At 40.7% G+C, this 22,111-nt stretch overlaps 1 protein-coding gene and 1 long non-coding RNA gene across 6 annotated transcripts in view; one reads left to right on the top strand and one right to left on the bottom strand.

Annotated features, from left to right (window-relative positions):
• The window catches only part of LOC131189976 (uncharacterized), a 31,830-nt gene extending 29,862 nt beyond the window's left edge, over positions 1-1,968 (bottom strand). Inside the window, exon 1 of the long non-coding RNA XR_009153182.1 lies at positions 526-1,968. This is a non-coding gene — a long non-coding RNA (uncharacterized LOC131189976). The remainder of the gene's footprint in view (positions 1-525) is intronic.
• SEPTIN8 (septin 8) overlaps positions 1-22,111 on the top strand; it is an 82,806-nt gene that overhangs the window by 41,293 nt on the left and 19,402 nt on the right. For 2 of the 5 annotated variants that reach the window (XM_058166688.1, XM_058166690.1), the window contains exons 2-5: positions 4,817-4,931; positions 7,459-7,654; positions 9,843-10,029; positions 21,174-21,335. In XM_058166688.1, the coding sequence (XP_058022671.1) occupies positions 4,817-4,931; positions 7,459-7,654; positions 9,843-10,029; positions 21,174-21,335 (660 nt within the window). Of the gene's footprint in view, positions 1-4,816; positions 4,932-7,458; positions 7,655-7,678; positions 10,030-21,173; positions 21,336-22,111 lie in introns of those variants that run through there. The other 3 variants (XM_058166689.1, XM_058166691.1, XM_058166692.1) reach the window with 3 other exon arrangements.

Genomic DNA, 22,111 nt, shown 5'->3' with positions numbered 1-22,111 from the left:
TGGGACACTAATGGAAGGGAAGGTGGATTAACTTTCTCCTCTATGCAGCAATCCTGCAAAACATCAGATTCTCTCTCTCTCCCTCCCTCCCTCCCTTCCTCTCTCTCTTCCTCCCTCCCTCCCTCCCTCCCTCTCTTCCCCTCCTCTCCCCTTCTCTCTCCCCCCCCCAAAACCTTGTAACATCTTTTTGAGTGTGATTTTTTTATTAACAGTACAGTTGGATAATGTACAAAATCCAACTCCATTGTTCCTACTTAGTGCTTGTGTTCTGAAAAATCAACAAAGAAATCCTATTAGACAGCTACAAAATCCAGTTCACATCTATTTTAGCCGTCTTGCTAATGGACGGATATGTTATGCATAGGAGGTCCTCGTGCAAGTTGCAGCAATGGACTAAGGCTCAACACTCGTCTTTCTAATTTTCACTCAGTTTAAACTTTGTGACAGATGTGTTTCCTCTTGGCTTTCCTGTACACCTAAACGTAGAAAGAGGCTTGACTATGGTCCAGCTTTTAGTCTTATCACCTGTATTTCTCTTCTTTCTTCTCAATGTGTGTTGGAGAAATTCTGGCCCAGGCAGGGTTTGCTTCAGTGCAAAAGAATCTGTTGTATGTTGCATACACTGTAATTGTAGAGAAGAAGCAGGGACATAAATCAGAACTATTGATAGTTGCCAATTGTTTTTACCTTCACTATGTACTCTCTTTCATGCACTCTTTATATCTTTTCAGCACTCTGCTCTTTAGTTTTGTAGTAGAAACATACTGTAATAAAGGTTAGGAAAGAGATACACATGTTTATGCTAGAATAACATTTTATGGGATGTCATATATAGATGGGATGTCTCTTGGTATATATTTAGGTTTTAGCAAAATTTTATATAGAGACAATTTTTCCATCATTAGTCATCTAACATTTCCGATATTCACATAAATAAATGGTCCCTGCAGATGTGCCTTACAAACATGTACAGTCTGTTTATATTAAGACCAATTTTGCTGAAGATCCTAATTTACACATTTGGGCTTTCTTGGTTGAGCAAACTGGTTGCATTATTCAGCTTAAATGTTATGTTATGTGACAACTTGCAGTAAAATACGCTATGAAATACAGGAATTATCCTGCTCTTAATGCTACTGTTTGATCCTTTCTGATTTTGTGATTTATACATGGCTTAAAGTCAAAATACTTTTTAGCCATCTAATAAACTAATCATCTGGGAAAATGTCAGTTTATTTCTCCATGCTGAGAGAAAAAGAACAGATGGAAGGGAATGAGAAAGAGATGAGAGCAGAACCAAGATATTGCTTTAAGAAAGGAAATAGATATACTTCCAGATGACAAGATAAGATGATTCATTATTGTCATCGTGAATATTGTTGGATACATTCAGCTTGTCCACCAAATTGTTTCTTTAATGGTGTGGAATAGAGGAAGGCTCCTAGTATACTGTTTCCATCTTTATTCTGCTACCGCTATGTATTGTTATTCTATGTAAGGAATTAAAGCTGCAATTACCAAAAGCCATTTCTTTGGCCTCTCCATGCTAATAACCAATCAGTTGTGTGCTGTTAGACAGACAGACAGACATCATGCCCCCCTCTCTGCCTCTCCCTCTCCCTCTCCCTCCCGTCTGCCTTGTGCTACATTTTTGATGTTTGCTGATCGTTAACAACTAAATATCAAGCCATCCATTTTTGCTCTCTGAACTGTATGGCATGTATGCTTGTTCTGCTGTGGATATAAGGATTGATTGGGAGTGTGCTGGGTGCACACAATCTGGAAGCTGCCTGCAGCAATATTCCCACAGATATAACACAAATGTTGCTCATGAACATAGTTTCTTATGGCAAAGTCTGAGAAAATGTATTAAAGATTTCTTTGAGGTGACATGATTCAGATTTGAACATTTTAGAAAATAAATACTGCTGATTAATCAATAAAAAAATTAACAACAAGACTGATAGGTAGAAATACTGTATTTCACAACATATGTGAATAAATTATGCTACCAGAAGTTGTAATGTCAGCCAACCGCAAACCCACACCGCAGGGGGCCAGAGCCGGATCGATGGTTCCGTCCCAGGCGCCTGATGGATCCAGAGAGGTTCCTGACAGAGCTTGGGCCGTTTCCTGAGGATCTGGCCCACGGCTCGACCGAAGAACTTGTTGCTGCCTGGGAAATGGCGGCAGCAGGGGCTTTGGATCGTGTCGTGCCTTTGCGGCCTCTGACCCGGTGCCGTTCTCGACCAGCTCCTTGGTTCTCTGAGGAGCTGAGAGAGATGAAGCACCAGAAAAGACACCTGGAGAGCATCTGAAGGGCCAGCCGTTCCGAATCTGACCGAACATTAGTACGGTCGTATGTTCAGGCCTGCTTAGTGGCGATAGGGACGGCAAAGAGGGAATACCGCCCAGCCGCCTTGTTTAGGGTAACCCGCTCCCTGCTTTTCCAGGGAGCTCGGGAGGACCCCTTGCAAGGACGTGCTGAGGAGTTTGGAATGTATCTGCATGATAAAATCGCTCAGATCCGGGACGGGCTGGACGCTGATTGGGTGGATTCGGGCGGGATGGTGGAGGCAGCTCTTGAGAATATTATTTGGGGGGAATTCGATTCTGTGACTCCCGAGGATATGGACAGGATACTGAGAAGGCTGAATGCTACCACATGTTTATTGGACCCATGTCCCTCCTGGTTGGTACTGGCCACACAGGAGATTACACGAGGCTGGCTTCAGGGAATTGTTAATGCTTCTTTGAAAGGAGGGTGTCTTCCCCACAGCCTTGAAAGAGGCGGTGGTGAGGCCCCTCCTCAAGAAGCCTTCCCTGGATCCAGCTATTTTATCGAACTACCGTCCGATCTCCAACCTTCGTTTTGTGGCGAAGGTTGTTGAGAGTGTGGTGGCACATCAGCTCCCTCGGTACCTGGATGAAACTGTTTATCTGGACCCGTGCCAGTCCGGCTTCTGGCCTGGGTACAGCACGGAGACAGCTTTGGTCGCATTGGTTGATGATCTCTGGAGGGCCCAGGATAGGGGTTGTTCCTCTATCCTGGTCCTGTCAGCGGCTTTTGATACCATCGACCATGGTATCTTGCTGCAGCGGTTGGGGGGCCTGGGAGTGGGGGGAACCGTTTTTCGGTGGTTCTCCTCCTATCTCTCCGACCGCTTGCAGACAGTGTTGGCAGGGGGTCGGAGATCGACCGCGAGGCACCTCACGTGTGGGGTGCCACAGGGGTCGGTTCTCTCGCCCCTCCTGTTCAACATCTATATGAAGCCGTTGGGGGAGTTCATCCGTGGTTTTGGGGTGAGTTGCCAGCTGTACGCTGATGACACTCAGCTGTACATTTCCACCCCGGATCACCCCAACGAAGCCGTCGATGTGATGTGAATGGCCTTGAAGCCATTCGGGTCTGGATGGAGACGAACAGACTTTGACTCAACCCATCCAAGACGGAGTGGCTGTGGATGCCGGCGTCCCGGTACAGTCAGCTAGTTCCGTCGCTGACTGTGGGGAGCAAGTCACTGGCCCCCAGGGAGTTGGTTCGCAGCTTAGGCGTTCTCCTGGATGCACGGCTGTCTTTGGAAGAACACTTGACGGCCGTTGCCAGGGGATCTTTTTATCAGGTTCGCCTGATCCGCCAGCTGCGTCCCTTCCTGGACCGGGACTTGTTATGCACGGTCACTCATGCCCTCGTTACCTCCCGCCTGGATTACTGCAATGCTCTCTACATGGGGCTCCCCTTGAAGAGCACTGGGAGACTTCAACTGGTACAGAATGCGGCTGCGCGGGGGATAGAGGGAGCGTCTCGGAGCTTCCATATAACACCTTTCCTGCGCAAGCTGCACTGGTTGCCGGTGGTCTTCCGGGTGCAATTCAAGGTGTTGGTGATCACCTTTAAAGCGCTCCATGACACGGGACCAGGTTACTTACGGAACCGCCTACTGCCGCCAATAGCCTCCCATCGACCTGTGCGCTCCCACAGGGAGGGTCTCCTCGGGGTGCCGTCAGCTAAACAATGTCGGCTGGCGGCTCCCAGGGGAAGAGCCTTCTCTGTGGGGGCACCTACCCTATGGAACGAACTGCCTCTGGGGCTACGCCTTCTTCCCGACCTCCGGGCCTTTAAGCGCGAGCTCAAGACTTTTTTGTTTCACCAAGCAGGGTTGGCCTAAGGGTAATTTTTAATGGGTGGTTTCATTACTTGTTATTTTAATATTCGGCCTATGGATTCAGATTTTTTAATTTCAAATATTGTGTTTTAATTTTTGTATATGTCTTTTTAACTTGGCTGTAAACCGCCCTGAGTCTTCGGAGAAGGGCGGTATAGAAATGTAAATAATAAATAAATAAATAAATAAATAAACTTCAATGGTTTTAAATGAGGACTGGATAGCTTCATGAAGGATTTAGGCTATCAATGGCTACCAATAGTAATTCCCGAAGCAATGCATGTCTAGCATAAGACCCTTGGGAGGCAACTGTCCTTTCAACAAAGTGACACAAAGTAGTCTTTAATCTCTTTAATTCTCTGTAATCCGCACTCCTTTTTTCCTCAGGTGCTTGACTATAATTAATACTATGTCTGGAATGTGGCAAATAAAAACATGATCGTTCTTTGAATGACCATTTGGAGAGATGCTTCTCCAGTTAGGAGTTTGCTGTATTTCAAGTAAAATTGATAGGTTTTCATTAAGTTTTTGATATGATGATGATGGTGATGATGATGATGATGATGATAATGATAATGATAATGATAATGAATGATGATATAATTTCCACCAGATAACCCCTGCAAAAATGGTGTCATTCTTTTTAATAGAATGAAGAGAAAAGAAACCTATCTATGGGAGGCCATGTTGGATTTGACAGTCTTCCTGATCAGCTGGTCAGCAAATCAGTGGCGCAAGGTTTCAGCTTCAACATCCTCTGTGTAGGTCAGTAAAGTGGTTACTGTGAAGAGGAATGCTTAGAATCTGAGTAACAGCCAGAAGTTGCCATGTTATAAGGATAAAGGGGAAAGCTTACTAGAAATGTATCTAATGCACCATTTCAGCCAGAAGATCAGGCAGAAGACGATATAAAAGGGAGCTTGTGTCCTGCGTTCTTCTTCTACTAGCTAGGTTCCCACATCACTTTAAAACATAATGTGATTTATTTGGATTTTTGCCCTACTGTTTTATGGGAAGTTATCTGTTCTGACATACACAATATATTGCGTCAGTATATATACCCAGTTGGTTTTTCGAGTCAAAACAACTACAATATAGCTAATGTGCTAAGAAATTAAACTTTCCAAATGTGGGTTATCACATGCTGTGTCTTGGAATGAAGCGAACTCTTTTTCCAGAATCTTGACCTTGTTTACATTTTTTCTGAGTGAGAACAGAACCAAGTTTGAAACATTTACGTGAATAATGTCATTTTACTCCATTGAGCGAATGAACTTTTGGTAATCAGAATGAAAGCTATCTAATTCTGTCACCCTTCTGGCTCCTTATGTGTCCAGGATTGAGTTTATACCATTCCTGGCTTACAATATTTAATAACTTATTAAACAAACCCTTCAGTTTTAGATACCTAAAATATTTTTTATTTATGGGAAAAAAATCTTACACGATTTAAGATGTGCTTTAAAAGATAGTTGCATTTTTAAGTTTCAGCTTTCACTTGCTGGTATTCATAGTCTGTCACAAGATCTAATGTGATGCCTTTAATATGAAGAGGAACATTTTAAGTTTTGGTTTTAAACTCCTCCCTCACAGTTTAAGTTTCTTGCTATGTTGTGCATTCAACAGTGATCATTTGAACAAATACATGGAGATGGATTGCTGTATTAGACAATCTGGGCCAGCTATGAATGTTTCTTTGTCTTTTTATTGTCCTTTGGTGCCACTCCAATAATTCCATTCCTTTCTTTAATGAAAGTTTAGTGTAATGAAAAAAAGGAATGGGGATGACATGGTAGCAGTGTTCCAATATCTAAGAGGCTGCCACAAAGAAAAGGGGGTCAACCTATTCTTCAAAGCATCAGAAAGCAGGATATGTTGTGTCTTGCCCGCTCTCACAGCAGCCGGGGCCTTCTTATCTGCTCCCAAACACGGAGGAATGTATGCCTCCCGGCCCCAGTCCTGGCTCCATGCCCAGACAAACTGAAGAGGAGGGGGCACCTCCCGGTCCCAGCCCTGGCTCCATGCCCAAGCAGGCTGCAGAGGAGGGACCACCCCCCGGCCCCAGCCCTGGCTCTTTGCCCAGGCAAACGGAGCAGCTAGACCCCTCCTCCTCCTCCACAGCATGTGAGCCTGAGGAAAGTTTATTTCCAACAGCTGCTGATTGGAGTGACCCTCGCATCAGAAGACTGGATAGGTGGAGGCAACAGAAGGAAGGGAGGGGCAGGCCTTAATGAGTGCTGAGTCATGGAGCCACACCCCATGGCCTAATAATAAAGGATCTGCTTTCTGGCAGTCTCTGAGTCAGGCAAAGTCGAACTTATCTTGCTGAAGTCACTTTCTGGTCTCCTGCCTGCTCTGAGGACTTTGCTAGGACTTTGGGCAGAGCTGCAGAGGCAAGCCTGATTCTGATTTCCCTGATCCGGCCGTCAGCGGAGGAGTGGGACACGACAGGATAAGAAGCAATGGATGGAAACTAATCAAGGGGAGAACTAACCTAGAAATAAGGAGAAATTTCCTGACAGTGAGAACAATTAACCAGTAGAAGAGCTTGCCTTAAGCAATTGTGGGTACTCCATCGCTCGAGATATTTAAGAAGAGACTGGACAGCCACTTGTCTGAAATGGTATAGGATTTCCTGCTTAAACAGGAGGTTGAGCTAGTTGACCTCCAAGGTTCCTTCCAACGCTATTATTCTGTTTTTCTTGCACATGCATGAAGTAGTTGCCTGCCATATCCAAATATTTCTAGATTCATTTTGTATTCATTTCTATACTCACGTGATCTTCTAACTTAGCCCCATCAAAAAAAAATTTGTGCTTGTCCATGTGTTTTTATGATTCTTATATTTGTATTTGCTAGTTTTTTCATCTGCTGTGTGCCACTCAAAGTCACCTTCGTTGAGATGGGCAGCTATATAAATTTGATAGATAGATAAGATAGACAGACAGACAGACCGACAGATCGATCGATAGATAATAAAGTATTAAAATGAAAGGATGTTTTTTCCATTAACTATAATTTTAAAAAAGATGGGAATATATTTGTCATAATGAAAAGTAGAATACGATTCTGGCACTGAAGTTTTGCATTACTCTTTCTGATGTTTTGATGCTTTTCCATTTTATATCTGGAAAAGTATCCCAACTCCATAGTACAAAGGACTAAGCTTTATAAATTGTTGAAAACTTAAATGTGAAAAAAATAGTATTATGTTTCTTCATGATGCTATTTTCTTTTCTTTTTTTAGCATTTGTTAATCACTGTTGGAATAAACATTTTAATATTTTTTTAGGTGAAACCGGCATCGGGAAATCTACCCTGATGAACACTCTTTTTAACACAATATTTGAGACAGAGGAAGCTAGTCACTATGAGCACACAGTCCGTTTACGGCCACGAACGTATGATCTGCAGGAAAGCAATGTCCACCTGAAACTGACCATTGTAGATGCTGTGGGATTTGGAGATCAGATAAATAAAGATGAAAGGCAAGTCACTTTCCAGTTTGGTCCAGAAACGTATGCATTGTTTTGATGGGGAAAGGATGTGTATATTCCACCTGGAATACAAGACTTTATTGTGTGTGTGATCGGCTGCTTATAATATCTGCAAAGCTTAGAGAACACAGCAGTCAGGAAGAAGAGAAAACAGAAATAGGAAATTTCAGATGTCAGCCAGATAAAATACAACCCATTGCCACCTTGTGGCTTAGCTGTAACCATACAATTGCCAGATTTAATAACATTTCCATGAAACGTGGTAGAAAACTAAAGAGTTAACAAAAGCTCTACTTTTTTTGATTCTGAGCTTGTAAGTTATAGTCATTCTCAATTTCTCCACTGGCTCTAATGTAAATTGCTGGGTTGTGCACATGTTGAAAGGAAGATGAAAGAGTGAGGCTTTGGAGCTCTTTTTCCCTCAGATATCCTGATTCCCTACCTCCCACTTTTCCACAAAACTAGTCGGCTGGAATCAGTTGCGTTCATTTCATTTGAGAGCTGCTATGCCACTTCCTTCAAAAATAAAGAGAGTGGTGTTAGTATCTGCTCTTATGTTCCAATACTAAACAGCAACAGGGGAGAGCTGTTGTTTTCATATCCTCCATGTGAAATTCTCAGAGGATCATCATAGGAAAACAGGAGTTATTTAATTCTGTCTTTGGCTTCCATGGTGTTCAATTCCCAGAGGTTCTGAATGACTTCCGGGGTTCTGTAACTGGTGGGTTTCATGTATAGAAAAACTTGTATTTCGTCAAAATGTAGAAAATGCCCTGGACTGAAGTTTCTGCAATTAATCCATGATTTGATTTGTAAAGCACTTGAGAATCAAATACTAGTCCAAAGGAGAATTTAAAGCTAAGGTTTTTGGGGCGACCTGAAATTAATGAGATATGCTTGCTACTTTTATTGCGAGGAATTTCTCCAATCAAGTCGTTTGTGTGTTCCCAAAAGGTTCATTTAATCATGGGATTTATATCCAGCCTTTGCTCCAGGAGATTAGGTCATTTAGAATTTATAATAACAGAGTTGGAAGGGACCTTGGAGGTCTTCTAGTCCAACCCCCTGCTTAGGCAGGAAACCCTACACCACTTCGGACAAATGGTTATCCAACATCTTCTTAAAAACTTCCAGTGTTGGAGCATTCACAACTTCTTAAGGCAAACACTCCCTCTTTCAGTTTTTTATCTTTTCAACAATCTCATAAAATAGGTTGGTCTGGGAGATTGACTTGTCCAAAGTCACTCTGTGAACTTCCAGGATTTCCAGTGGCTGCATTATGTGTGCAAATCTTCCTTCACAAAACGAAGCAGCCAAAGGTCATTGCTGTCTTGCGTAGAAGGTGCACACGAGGAGGAGGTTGCGCAACAGGAAAAGTATTGACTGCTTGTAGAAGAGCATTCCAGCTACTTCTCTGTAATCAATCTGTAGTTTGGGGGTACAGCTAGTCCTTGACCTACAACAAACAGTTCATTTAGTGAAAGTTCAAAGTTACAACGGCACTGAAAAAAAAGTGACTTATGACCATTTTTCACTGTTACGACCTTTGCAGCAGCCCCTTGATCATTAGATGAAGATTCAGATGCTTGGCAACTGGTTCATATTTATGACCGTTGCTGTGCCCCAAGGTCCTGGGATCACCTTTTGCGACCCTCTCAGAAGCAGAGTCAATGGGGAAGACAGATTCACTTAACAACCAGGTTGCTAATGTATCAACTGCAATGATTCACTTAACAATTGTGGCAAGAAGTGTCATAAGATGGGGCAAAACTCACTTAACAAATGTCTCACTTAAGAACAGCAATTTTGGGCTCCATTGTGGTCGTAAGTCGAGGACCCCCTGCAGTCGGCGGTTTAGGGCTAACTGTAATTGCTGTAATCCTGGTATTAGAATGCATGATTGCCAGATATTGTCAGATTACAATTCCCGGTGGGTGTGCACCAAAGCAGCCAATAGTGCAAGGTCTTTGAAGATAAATCCAGCACCAGTTCAGAACTAGTTTAGCACTTTGTACATGCACAGTCTTTTGGTTTAATCTGTTTCAGCCAGCACTAGAAGTTTTCCAACATCTCTTTTACTCAGATTTTATGAAGGTTAGAAACGTGCAGTCATGTTGAACATGATTAGTCAGTCTTCATTAATGGTACCATTCAAGTTGCTAATGGAATTTGTTTTTAGTTACAGGCCAATAGTTGATTACATTGACATGCAGTTTGAAAATTATTTACAAGAAGAACTAAAAATCCGGCGTTCCCTTTTTAACTATCATGATACAAGAATCCATGTCTGCCTTTATTTTATCACCCCAACCGGCCATTCCTTGAAGTCCTTGGATCTGGTGACCATGAAAAAGCTGGATAGTAAAGTAAGTATCCCCATACCATCACAAATGTTGGCTCTTATTTTTGTCTACCTGTCTTCCTTCTTACATGTTATCAATCTTAATGATGCACTTGGTCAGGAGTTTTCCTTCAGTTGTCCGAAAGCATAAATGGATGTAAGATAATTTCAACAAAAACTTTGACCCTTCTCTTTATCAAAAGATCTTCTTTTATACCTCCCCTCAGTAGAATTGTATAACACACCCTTCCCAGTTTTCATGAGACTCCTTCACTTTACGAGACTATCTCCACTTTATTGGAATCATTTTAACCAATACTGACTGATTTTCCATTACTTTCGCAATTCAAAAATGATGGTGCAGCTTCAGCATTACAAGCGGCATCCTATTGAGATGTGAACAAAAGAAAGTGAGGGTGATTGTGTGTGGAGATGAGTCGTTATTGCTGTCCTTAGAACATTTCAACAGCTGGATGGAAATCATAGCACTAGACGAGTAGCAGAGAGATAAAGCCTGGGATTCAGGTTCTAGGAGTTACAGATGTTCTGATGTCGAAGCCAATAGGATATAAAACATTGCTATGAGAGCATCTGAAGCAGCAGCCTTTTTGTGATGTGGTAGTCAAACATAGGGCCTCCTCAGAACACTGGCAATTGCCAATTACGTAGCTTCTTCTCCAGAAACACTACACTGCTAACCAGAGCTTATAAAACATTTGCTAGACCAATTCTTGAATACAGCTCGCCTGTCTGAAACCCATACCATATTTCAGACTTCAATACAATTGAACGTGTCCAGAAATATTTTACAAGAAGAGTTCTCCACTCCTCTGAATACAACAAAATACCTTATGCCACCAGACTTGAAATCCTAGGCTTAGAAAACTTGGAACTCCGTCGCCTTCGACAGGACCTGTGTTTAACTCATAGAATCATCTATTGCAATGTCCTTCCTGTTGAAAACTACTTCAGCTTCAATCATAACAATACAAGAGCAAACAATAGATTTAAACTCAATGTTAACCGTTTCAATCTTGATTGCAGAAAATATGACTTCTGTAACAGAGTTATTAGTGCTTGGAACACACTACCTGACTCTGTGGTCTCTTCTCAAAATCCCCAAAGCTTTAACCAAAAACTCTCTACTATTGACCTCACCCCATTCCTAAGAAGTCTATAAGGGGCATGCATAAGAGCACAAACGTGCCTACCGTTCCTGTCCTATTGTTTCCTTTCATTATATCCAATTAATATAGTTATTACATACTTATGCTCATATATATGCTTATATTTTATATAGTTATTTTCATGCTTATGCTTATATATACTGTTGTGACAAATTAAATAAATAAATAAATAAATAAATTGTTCCCATGCTGCCTGTTTTCAGGGAAACTAGCTGACAACTAGTCATTTAATTTATAACATGGTGATCAAAGTGGAACAGCCGATCTTCTGAACTTCACACTGTGAGGAGAACTGGAGGCACATTGCAAAGGTCATTGATGCAAAGAGATTCATGTGCACACACACACACACACACACACACACACACACACACACACACAGAATTATAATGCTCATCCCAGTGAGTGACCTTTTAAAAGGTAAAACAAACAAACAAAATCAACAACAACCACCCCAGAGCTATTTCTAAATAGCAGCAGCAGCATCTAATTTGCTAGGAAATGCTCATCCGAGGACACTGGAAGGCAAACCATTTGGGCTTGGCGTATCAAAAACTCAAAAAAAGTTTTTGATACGCCCACTTTTTGATTCTGCTGGCATGTCAGACACCAACCCACAGGGATGGACAAAAGAGAAACAATAACAAAGAGCAATGAACTATATAAACTTAACATTTAATAAGTAAATACATCATTGCAAATTTATTTGAAATTCCTATCTGAGGCAGCTCAGGATTGCAGACAACCTGGACACTGTAAAATACTCTTGCATGGCCTTGTAGCCTCTAAAAAGCGGAAAGCACTGCCTGTTCTCATGTGATTTTCAGAGACTCCAGAAGGCGTGTGAGTTCTCTTGTGCCACTTTCAGAGGGAGGCCTGACATGTCACCAAAAATGACGTGCAGTGCTTCCTGTGACACACATGTCATAGGTTCATCATCACTGTCCTAAGACAACCAGATACGGGTTTTAAAAATCCAACCAATAGATATTAGCAAAGAAGTGAAGAAATCCCTTAACTCTTTGCTGTCATCTAGTGGTCTGGATTTTAAGCAGTACTACTTCAAAACAGAGTAGCAATATAGTTGGAAAGGACCTCGGAGGTCTTTTAGTCCAACCTCCTACACCCATTTCAGCTGTCCAATCTCTTCTTAAAAACCTCCAGTGATGGAGTATCCACAACTTCAGGAGGCAACCCAGCAGTTCATTCACTATACATTTTGTTACCTAATGTACTATTGATTTTGCAGTTGGGCTGCATGTTGGATATGTAGATGTTGAGCAATGCATTTGTACATGACTGTAGCTTTCTAGACATGATTATTTCCTCACGCTTGGTGATATTTGATGTAGTATGGGGTCATGCACATATCAATCTGACTACTGGAGATACCAGTAGACGTGGTAGTAATTGTAAACTTTCATATAATATGAAATCCTCCTGTCATTTGGTAAGCATTAACAATTTTCAAGTTCGACTTAGGTCATAAAACTTCTCCAGATATTTTGGGAGTTTTTCTGATGAAGGGGAGAAGAGCACAATCTTAATCCTTGTTTTGCTTAATCCTGATATAGATTACAGGGGAGAATCCCATAAACCTCATTCCCATGGATGTAATGGGCCCCAAGGCTTGTCTCTAGGTGAACCTTGGGCTGTTTTTGGGTCTATCTTCTTTTTTTCTGTGCTATAATTCTGGGGGCTGGCCCTAAAGAGTCCCAGGTGAGGAAGGATGTGGGTTTAAATGATTGATCTTGCATCAAAACAAGAGATCAGAAATGAGTTATAAAAACAGGGAAAAACTAGGGAGGTAAACCTCTACCGCAAAACTTATATTATATTTGGCTCTTCCTTATTTCTGCCCAGCTCAAACAATGTGAATACTCCCCCCAAATAAGATGCAACCATTATTTTGAATTTGGTAATGGGAAAGCTTGAAAAATGAAAATATTTGAGATTTAATTAAGTAGGAATTTCTTTTCTACTTAATTTCTCTTTCTTGTCCTGATGCTTTCCTCTTCTGAGACACATGTCATGTACTGGCTGAAGATCAAACATCTTCTCAGCAAAGATTTATATTTTATTAAGCATCTGACATTGTGTTCCAATGCTCAACAGTTCAGTAGGATCAGCAGGATGATGTCAAACTTGAGCAGACTGTCTGGATTTTCTATGATATTAAGGAATCTTGTTCAGAAGTGTGACTTCATCAGTGGGTGACCTTTTTACCCAGCCCGCTCTTCCATTGTCCATTTATGTGCAGCTGAACTCATAACAAAACCAGCTGCTGCCTCCTGTATCTAATTACTTCCAGGCAGCCAAAAAACTCATCTTCAAAGCTGAATTCCTCAGTTAAATAATAGGTGGTTGGAATTGCAGTTGAAACAAACTAGTCAAACTGGAACTGATCCACCTCTAGCAGTTCATAGGGAATAAGAGAATGTTAGCAGCTTTCCTGCTTTGCTGTTCAAATGGAACTCATGTACATATAGAACAGTAAAGTATTATTTATTTATTTATTAGATTTATATACCGCCCTTCTCCCGAAGGACTCAGGGCGGTTTACAGCCAAATAAAAATAAGGTTACAAAAATTAAGAAATAATTTAAAATCTAAATTCAATTAGGCCGAAAGATAAAAGAGTAATAAAACCATATTAAAACCAAACTTTAAAATACGTTAGGCCAGTCCTGCACGATAAAACAAGAAGGTTTTCAGCTCGCGTCGAAAGGTCCAGAGGTCGGGGAGTTGACGAATCCCCGGAGGCAGCTCATTCCAGAGGGCAGGAGCCCCCACGGAGAAGGCCCTCCCCCTGGGCGTCGCCAGTCGACATTGTTTGACTGACGGTACCCTGAGGAGGCCCTCCCTATGGGAGCGCACAGGTCATTGGGAGACTATTGGTGGCAGCAGGCGGTCCCATAAAGAGCCTCTTTAGAACGACTTTTGTGACTGACTCTTGTTAAATGAGAATAAAAAGGTGTGCATTTTTATTCTAGCTCCAGGCTTGGTTTTTCCTTTGGATATTTCCAAAGCTCAGGATTTAAACTCTAAATTCAAGAAATAGTACAGGAAGAGAAAGCTGAAAAGACCACATGATGTCACGAGACTTCAAACTGATGTATATTAAAGAGTAGTGGATTTCCTGCTAGGACAGGGATCTCCAGCCTTGATTACTTTAAGCCTGGAGGACTTCAACTCCCAGAATTCCCCAGCCAGCTTCTGATTTTGTTTTAAAGTACCTCAGTTGGATCTTGAAACCAAAATCAGTTTGCGCTATAGCAAATTGCTACTTGATAAAAGTAACTCCAGAACCTCTGCAGATTCACATAATTTATTTATATATAGCTTTTTTTGTATTCTAGCCAGTGGTGGTAATTTCTTTATTGTAAAAAAGAAAAAGAATAAGACCTGGGTGTCTTTGTTAAAGGCAAGCAGTATGATCCAGCTGTTAAAAAGACAAATATTATTGTGGAGTACATTAACCAGAACATAAAGTCTGGGTCATGAAAAGTAATTCTTCCCAGCTTTTATTCTCTGTTGAGATCTTCATGTCCAGTTCTGGGCACCACAGTTCCCAAAGGACAGTAACAGATTGGGACAAGTTCAGAAGAGCACAATCAAGCTAGTGAAGGTTCTGGAAAAACCAAACCCCATGACGAATGGTTAGAAAAAGCTGACTATATTTGGTCTACAGAAAAGATACATATGATAGCAGTCTTCAAATATTTGAAAGGCTGTCATGTAGAAAAAGAAGTGAAATTCTTCTCCATTGCCTCAGAGAGCACGATCAGAATCAGAGGGTTAAAACTACAGGGAAGGTAGGAAGGCAGTTTAGTTAGATACTAGGAGGGACTTCGTGACTGCGCGAACTGTCAACTAGTGGAACAAGCTGCCGCATTATGTGATGAGTTCTTCTTTACCAGAGATCTTCAAAAAGCCATTGGATGATCATATGTCAGAAATACTGAGGCTGAGAAATACTGCTCTAGTAGATCCTGCACAGGGCAGGGGGTTTATTTATTTGCATGTAGACAACCTGTAGACCAGGGGTGTCCAAACTTGGTCCCTTTAAGACTTGTGGACTTCAACTCCCAGAGTCCCTCAGCCAGCAAAGCTGGCTGAGGAACTCTGGGAGTTGAAGTCCACAAGTCTTAAAGGGACCAAGTTTGGACACCCCTGCTGTAGACCTTCCAATTCCTAGCAACTCTGGGTTGCTTACAATTAAAAATAAAATAAATAAATAAATAAATAAAATAAAATAAAAGCAAAACACAAAGAATCATGAATAGCCTCAGAAGGAAATTATAACCAAATAAAACGAGCCAGCAGAAGCTCAACCTTCTCTCTGCTCCAAAATGTGGGAGAAGAGCCAGGCCTTTAATAGTTTCCTGTATGTCATGAGGATTGGACTGACCTGGCTCTCTAGAGGGATGTAATTTTAGAGTGTAAGAGCCACAACAGAGGAATTGAATTAGGTGACCTCTATGATCTTCCAACTCTTATGATTCTGGGCACCCATCCATTGGAATTTGCTGGAGATCTTTGTGTTTTTGTTTCTGTAGCCATTAGGAAAGCAATTTTCACTGTTGTGTATGTGGCCAGGTGTTCAAGTTGAAGCTTAATTTCAGTTGAAGTGCTGTGATTCTTTTTATAAGGCTGCTTTTAGACCTCCTGCTGGTAGATTATTATTATTTTTTGGCTCACACATTTTTCTCACTTAAAAGGATAAAAACTAAACATACCCATTTTGTAAAACTAATTGGGAAGCCAGTGAATGAAAAGTCAAGCAATTTCCTATAAGAAGCGTTAACACGTTTATTGGTTGCCAACTGTTTCCAAATTCTATTACTTCATAAAGCTCTCCAGGATGTTAAAGGCAAAAGCTGAGATGTGAAATGCCATATGCAGGAAAACAGGGAGTTTTGCTTTTCTTGGATCTTCAGAAAAGCTCCTCTGCAGTCAGGAAGTTCTCCTTGGTGGTCAGTATATACTACAAGATATCTGACAGATATCTGGAATGATCTCTTGCCATATGTGCATGTTGCATTTATGAAAAGATTGGATCCATCTCTTGGAGTCCAAATTGCCTACATGTGACATGTATAATGTCTGTGATTGAAAGTTGAGTTGGAGCCAAAAGTCAGAAGGACTGGACTACAATTTTCTCTTTCTTTTCCATTTTACTTCTTCCTCACCTCAAATCCTCAATAATGTAGAGAGAGTCCTAGTCATATGACCAAAATTGTGATTGGAATTTTGGTCATTAAGTGATATGGTCATTTCATCATGTGACCAGACATGATTTTATCATCATTTTATTGTGGTCATTAAATGAACCACATGGTCGTTAAACAAATCCAGCTGCCCCCATTGACTTTACTTGTCAAAAGCTGCCTGGGAAGGTTGCAAATCATGACCCTATGGCTGTAGGCTATTGCAACCATCTTAAATGAAAGTCGGTTGCCAGGTACCAAATCACAGTTGTGATCATAGGAGATGTACAACAGTCGTAATATCGAGGACAGGCTGAAAATAACTTTCCTGTGCCATTGTAACTTAGAATCATCATTAAATGAATGTTTGTAAATTGAGGATTATATATAAAGATTATTTTCTGCATATCTGGTTTTGGAGGACCAGTTAGCTATATCATTATAGAGTGTAGTGCTATCTGCAACCTGGCAGTATTCATGATTTTATTCAATGAATCATTGGAGCTGAAAAGATTAGCATTAGCACTTAGTGAAAAAGCAAGACTGAGAGGAACATTCTTCTTAACCTTCCCCTTCAGTTTTTGGCTTTACATTTTCAAGGAGACCAGTGGTTTCCCAAGCATCATTGAAAAATGATGGCCTAGCATCCAGGCAGATTCCCATCCACCTTATCAGTATCTGAAATGGCAGCAGGAAAGAGGAGCCAAACAGTGTCATGTCCAAGGGAAAGGGAAGAGAGAGCTAGTACATGGGAGCATGAGCAGTACCATCTGCCTGAGCAGGAGGGTGTGATCCCAAAAAGACTCTGAGCCTCTCTCAAGGAGTTCCTACTTCCCTTCTGAGCCAGCAAGAGTAGGAAAGAGGACAGATACAAGCCTCCCCAGCCCTACACAGTCCCTGAAGGAGATGTACAATCTAGAAACATGAATGAATGAATGAAAATTGTATTTACTGCCAAATAAAATTATGGAAAGATTGAACGTTGCATCCATCAATAATGTGGTGGCTGATCCTGCAAAGACCCAGGTAAAAAGAGAGCTGAAAGCAACTGAGATGATTCCATTAGGCTGCAGCCCTATGAATGGAATGGAATGGAATGGATCTTGGAAGTCTTCTAGTCCAACCCCCTTTTCAGGCAGGGAACCCTATACCATTTCAGACAAATAGTTATCCAATCTCTTCTTAAAAACTTCCAGTGTTGGAGTATTTACAACTTCTGGAGGCAAGTAGCTTGACTCCCTCTTCTTTGTGGCAGCCCCTGAGATATTGGAACACTGCTATCACATCATCCCTAGTCCTTCTTTTCATCAAACTAAAAGGTAAAGGTTCCCCTTGCACATATGTGCTAGTCGTTGCCGACTCTAGGGGGCGGTGCTCATCTCCGTTTCAAAGCCGAAGAGCCAGCGCTGTCCGAAGACGTCTCCGTGGTCATGTGGCCAGCATGACTCAACGCCAAAGGCGCATGGAACGCTGTTACCTTCCCACCAAAGGTGGTCCCTATTTTTTCTACTTGCATTTTTACGTGCTTTCGAAACTGCTAGGTTGGCAGAAGCTGGGACAAGTAACGGGAGCTCACCCCGTTACACGGCAGCACTAGGGATTCGAACTGCTGAACTGCTGACCTTTCGATTGACAAGCTCAACATCCTAGCCTCTGAGCCACCACGTCCCCTCTTCATCAAACTAGACATACCCAATTCCATCAACCATTCTTTATATGTTTTAGCTTCCAGTCCTATAATCATCTTTCTTTTTCTCTGCACTCTTTCTAGAGTTTCAACATCCTTTTTACATTGTGGCAACTAAAACTGGTTAATTCAATAGATTAAATCAATCAGTTGGAGCCAGAATAACTCACTGGAGCTGAATCAGTTCATTCAATTCCAAAGGGCCTTTAATTTGAGTTCTTAATCTTCATAGGTTGTCAGCATTTTATCACCATCTTCCTGTTGTTCAAGTCCAGCAGTTGTAGGAACAAGAGACTGAAATATCTTGTCAAAATTTCGGGCAATTGCCCAAAATATTATATTTCTTGAAGCAGCCATAGAACTTATGTCAAAGATAATTGAAGAAGTGGCTTGTACTGCTTAAGCTTCAAGGATATGGATAAGTATTCCATTCGGATATCAGATTCGTAAATATGATGGGTTATTAGGGGATTGGATTAGACGTTGCTAAAATGAAAGATATTAACTAATTATTTGTTAATACATTTTACTGAGTATATCCAAAAACATTCTACAGATTCAGGCATGCAAATAGATTAAGCTCTACAATAAAATGTATTTAATCAGTTGCAGAGCATTTTTACAGGAGTTATATTTTATATTTTTGCTCTGGTCGAGGATCAGTTAATGAAGGGGTCCTGTAGATTTTGTGGAATTATAGCTCCTGTCATGTGGGACCACTGGCCATGCCAATTATGGCTGCGGGAAGCTCAAGGCCAGAGCATCTGAAGGGACTGGGTTCGGCATGAACTTGAAAATTATTGTGGTTACAAATGCTACTTTCCCTTTTCAATTCAGTTGAGTGTGTATGTGGTATTCAAAGGGGCAGCATGATTTCACCAAGCTTCGACTGAAACGTCCATTTGAAGAGGTGTCCTAGACTGCAATGTCACTTTCCTTTGAAATGCTGATCCAAGGGGTCCAAATTCATTTGATCTGGAGGCAAAATAAAATAAAATAAAATAAAAAATTTCTGTCCGTGTTCAGCGACCTGTCTCCAGTATCCAGATTGAATCATACCACTTTTTTGCTTGGGAGAGCAGTTTACTATTTTGGGTCAAGATGCATCCTGGTGGGGCAGATCAAGGTAGGGCAGGATCACTCAGCAGAAGACACGGTCTGTCAATTCCCTTCTTCAGAGCTGGAAAAGACCACGCTTGTCTAGACCATCATTTCCCAACCTCAGCAACTCCCAGAATTCTAGACTGAATGAAACAAGTAGCTTGTTTATCAGAGTAGGGGGATGTTTCTCTAGAGTGGACGATGTTCTTTTAAAAAACCTTGCTTACTTGCTTCATAATCTGCACTTTTGCACCTGTCCTTTCTTTTGATGTGCCAACAAAAGCAATTAATATTCAGCAAAGAGGATGTTACTTTTTTTGAGTCAGCCTGTGTTCCTGAATGTTTTTGAAGGCCACATGTTTTTATCAAATCTCATGCATTCCTCATATTTTCCCTGAACAACAACAACAAAAAACCCTAAAATGAAATAACTTTCAAAAGGGAATAGGAGAGATATAACTTAAGCTGCATTTATAAATAACTATTTAATTCACACTTTTATTGTTTGGTTAAATTTATTTTGTGTTATGAAGAATTGTGAAAAAGTGTAGAGTTAATTTGCTTCAGAAATCATTTACCCCTAACCTCTTCACATTTTTATTTCCTTCTTTCAACTATGAGTTGTATTTCTGGATTTTTGAGGTACTATGGTCTTCTTTATTTATATTTGTGGTTTTTATATTCTTGCTTTTTATCTATTGTGCCCACCCAGAGTTGCCTTGGGGGAGATGGGCTTTTATATAAATTTGATAAATAATCAAACAAATAAATGTTAGATTAAGTTTTCTTAAACGATCCTGTCTATCGGGAAAACAGCAAACAAATCCTTTATAAGAATTTACAGAGATAGTTATATGTTTTCCCAATCATTGTTTCTGTAAGCTAAACATATACGACTCTTTTCACTATTCTTCATCGCTTAGTTTCCAGTTCCTTTACATCTTGATAGCCCTTCTCTGAATTTGAAACCTGGTTATATGATGATGTTGATGAAAACAGCATATAAATTCCAGGTTTTCAGATACATAGAGGAGACAGAATTGCAGAATTCATCAGGTAAAAAGACCTAAAATGGACACCCAACATCAAAAACGTCATCAAAAAAGGACAACAAAGAATGTTCTTTCTGCGCCAATTCAGAAAGCTCAAACTGCCCAAGGAGCTGCTGATCCAGTTCTACAGAGGAATTATTGAGTCTGTCATCTGCACCTCTATAACTATCTGGTTTGGTTCTGCAACCCAACAAGACAGACACAGACTTCAGAGGATAATTAGAACTGCAGAAAAAACAATGGCTACCAACCTGCTTTCCATTGAAGACCTGTATACTGCACAAGTCAAAAAGAAGGCTGTGAAAATATTTTACAGACCCCTCACATCCTGGACATAAACCGTTTCAACTCCTACCCTCAAAATGACACGATAGAGCACTGCACACCAGAACAACTAGACAGTTTTTCCCCGAATGCCATCACTCTGCTAAACAAATAATTCCCTCAACCCTGTCAAACTAGTTACTAAGTCTGCACTACTATTAATCTTCTCATCTTTCCTATCACCCATCTCCTTCCACTTATGACTGTATGACTGTAACCTTGTTGCTGGTATCCTTAAGATTTATATTGCCTGTTTCCCTATGACAATCATTAAGTGTTGTACCTTATGATTCTTGACGAATGTATCTTTTCTTTTATGTATTCCGAGAGCGCATGCACCAAGACAAATTCCTTGTGTGTCCAATCACACTTGGCCAATAAAGAATTCTGTTCTGTTCTGTTCTGTTCTGTTCTGTTCTGTTCTGTTCTGTTCTGTTCTGTTCTGTTCTATTCTTCATATCTCATATCTTTTTACATTCATCTTCTAGCCACTGTCATTTAATGTTTAATTCTGCCTGCAGTCCTAGCTGTCATTAATCCATTCTGTGGCTAATTCGTGACTGATTTTAGAAAGCTCAGTTATTTCTTGTTTTTTCACTGCTCTCCAGGTAAACATTATTCCCATCATTGCCAAGGCTGACACTATTTCCAAGAGTGAATTGCACAAGTTTAAGATTAAGATCATGAGCGAACTGGTCAGTAATGGAGTACAGATTTATCAGTTCCCAACTGATGATGATGCTGTATCTGAAATCAACTCTGTGATGAATGTAAGTAACATCCTTCTTCTGTAGACTTTTTATGCTTCTGTATATTTATAGCAGTGACCTGAGAAACTGTATGTTGCGTTACCTGGTGAATGCCATTATAATAGAGTTTATTCCTTCCATTTCTCAAATGGAAATGCAAGGAAGCAGTGGCATTCTCTCAGTTTAGAGTAGTTGCCATTTAAGACAATCCAGTGATTTGGTGTGGAATATAATCTTTCTCCCTTGATACATTTCATGTTCAATGTATGCTTAGAATGGAATATGAATTTGTAATGCAGTCTGGAACATCATATAAAGTCCTTCATATCCTTGGATACATTTTAGATTGAGAATATTGAAATTTTTTTTGGCATATATTGTGTTAGAGCAAAACATCAGTCAGATTGATGGATGTAACTATTCACTTTAGAGAAAGGAAAAGGAGGAGAAAGAAAAATGATATTGTATCTAAGAGAGCAAAATGTTTCTATTTTTTTTTTAATTTGTTATTACATTTATAACTTGTCTTTGCTTTGCACAACTCAAGACATCATACATAATGTCCTACTGCCTATTTCTCTTCAGTAATGATCCTGTGAGGTGGTTTATGCTAGAAGCCACAGTCTCCCGATTTCTAATCCAGCACCTTAGCCACTATGCCAAATTGACTCCCCCCCACCCTGTTTATTACTTTATTACATTATATCCTATTTAGCTTGGAATTCAAATTTCTTGCAATAATCCACAAGAAGTGGGAGAAAAGAAACACTCTTAATTTGATCAGTGATGAGCAAATT

This window comes from Ahaetulla prasina, chromosome 2 (genome assembly GCF_028640845.1).
Source record: "Ahaetulla prasina isolate Xishuangbanna chromosome 2, ASM2864084v1, whole genome shotgun sequence".
NCBI classification, from domain to species: domain Eukaryota; kingdom Metazoa; phylum Chordata; class Lepidosauria; order Squamata; family Colubridae; genus Ahaetulla; species Ahaetulla prasina.
Note: the sequence above shows the minus strand (reverse complement) of the source record. Positions and strands in the feature narration are given on the sequence as shown.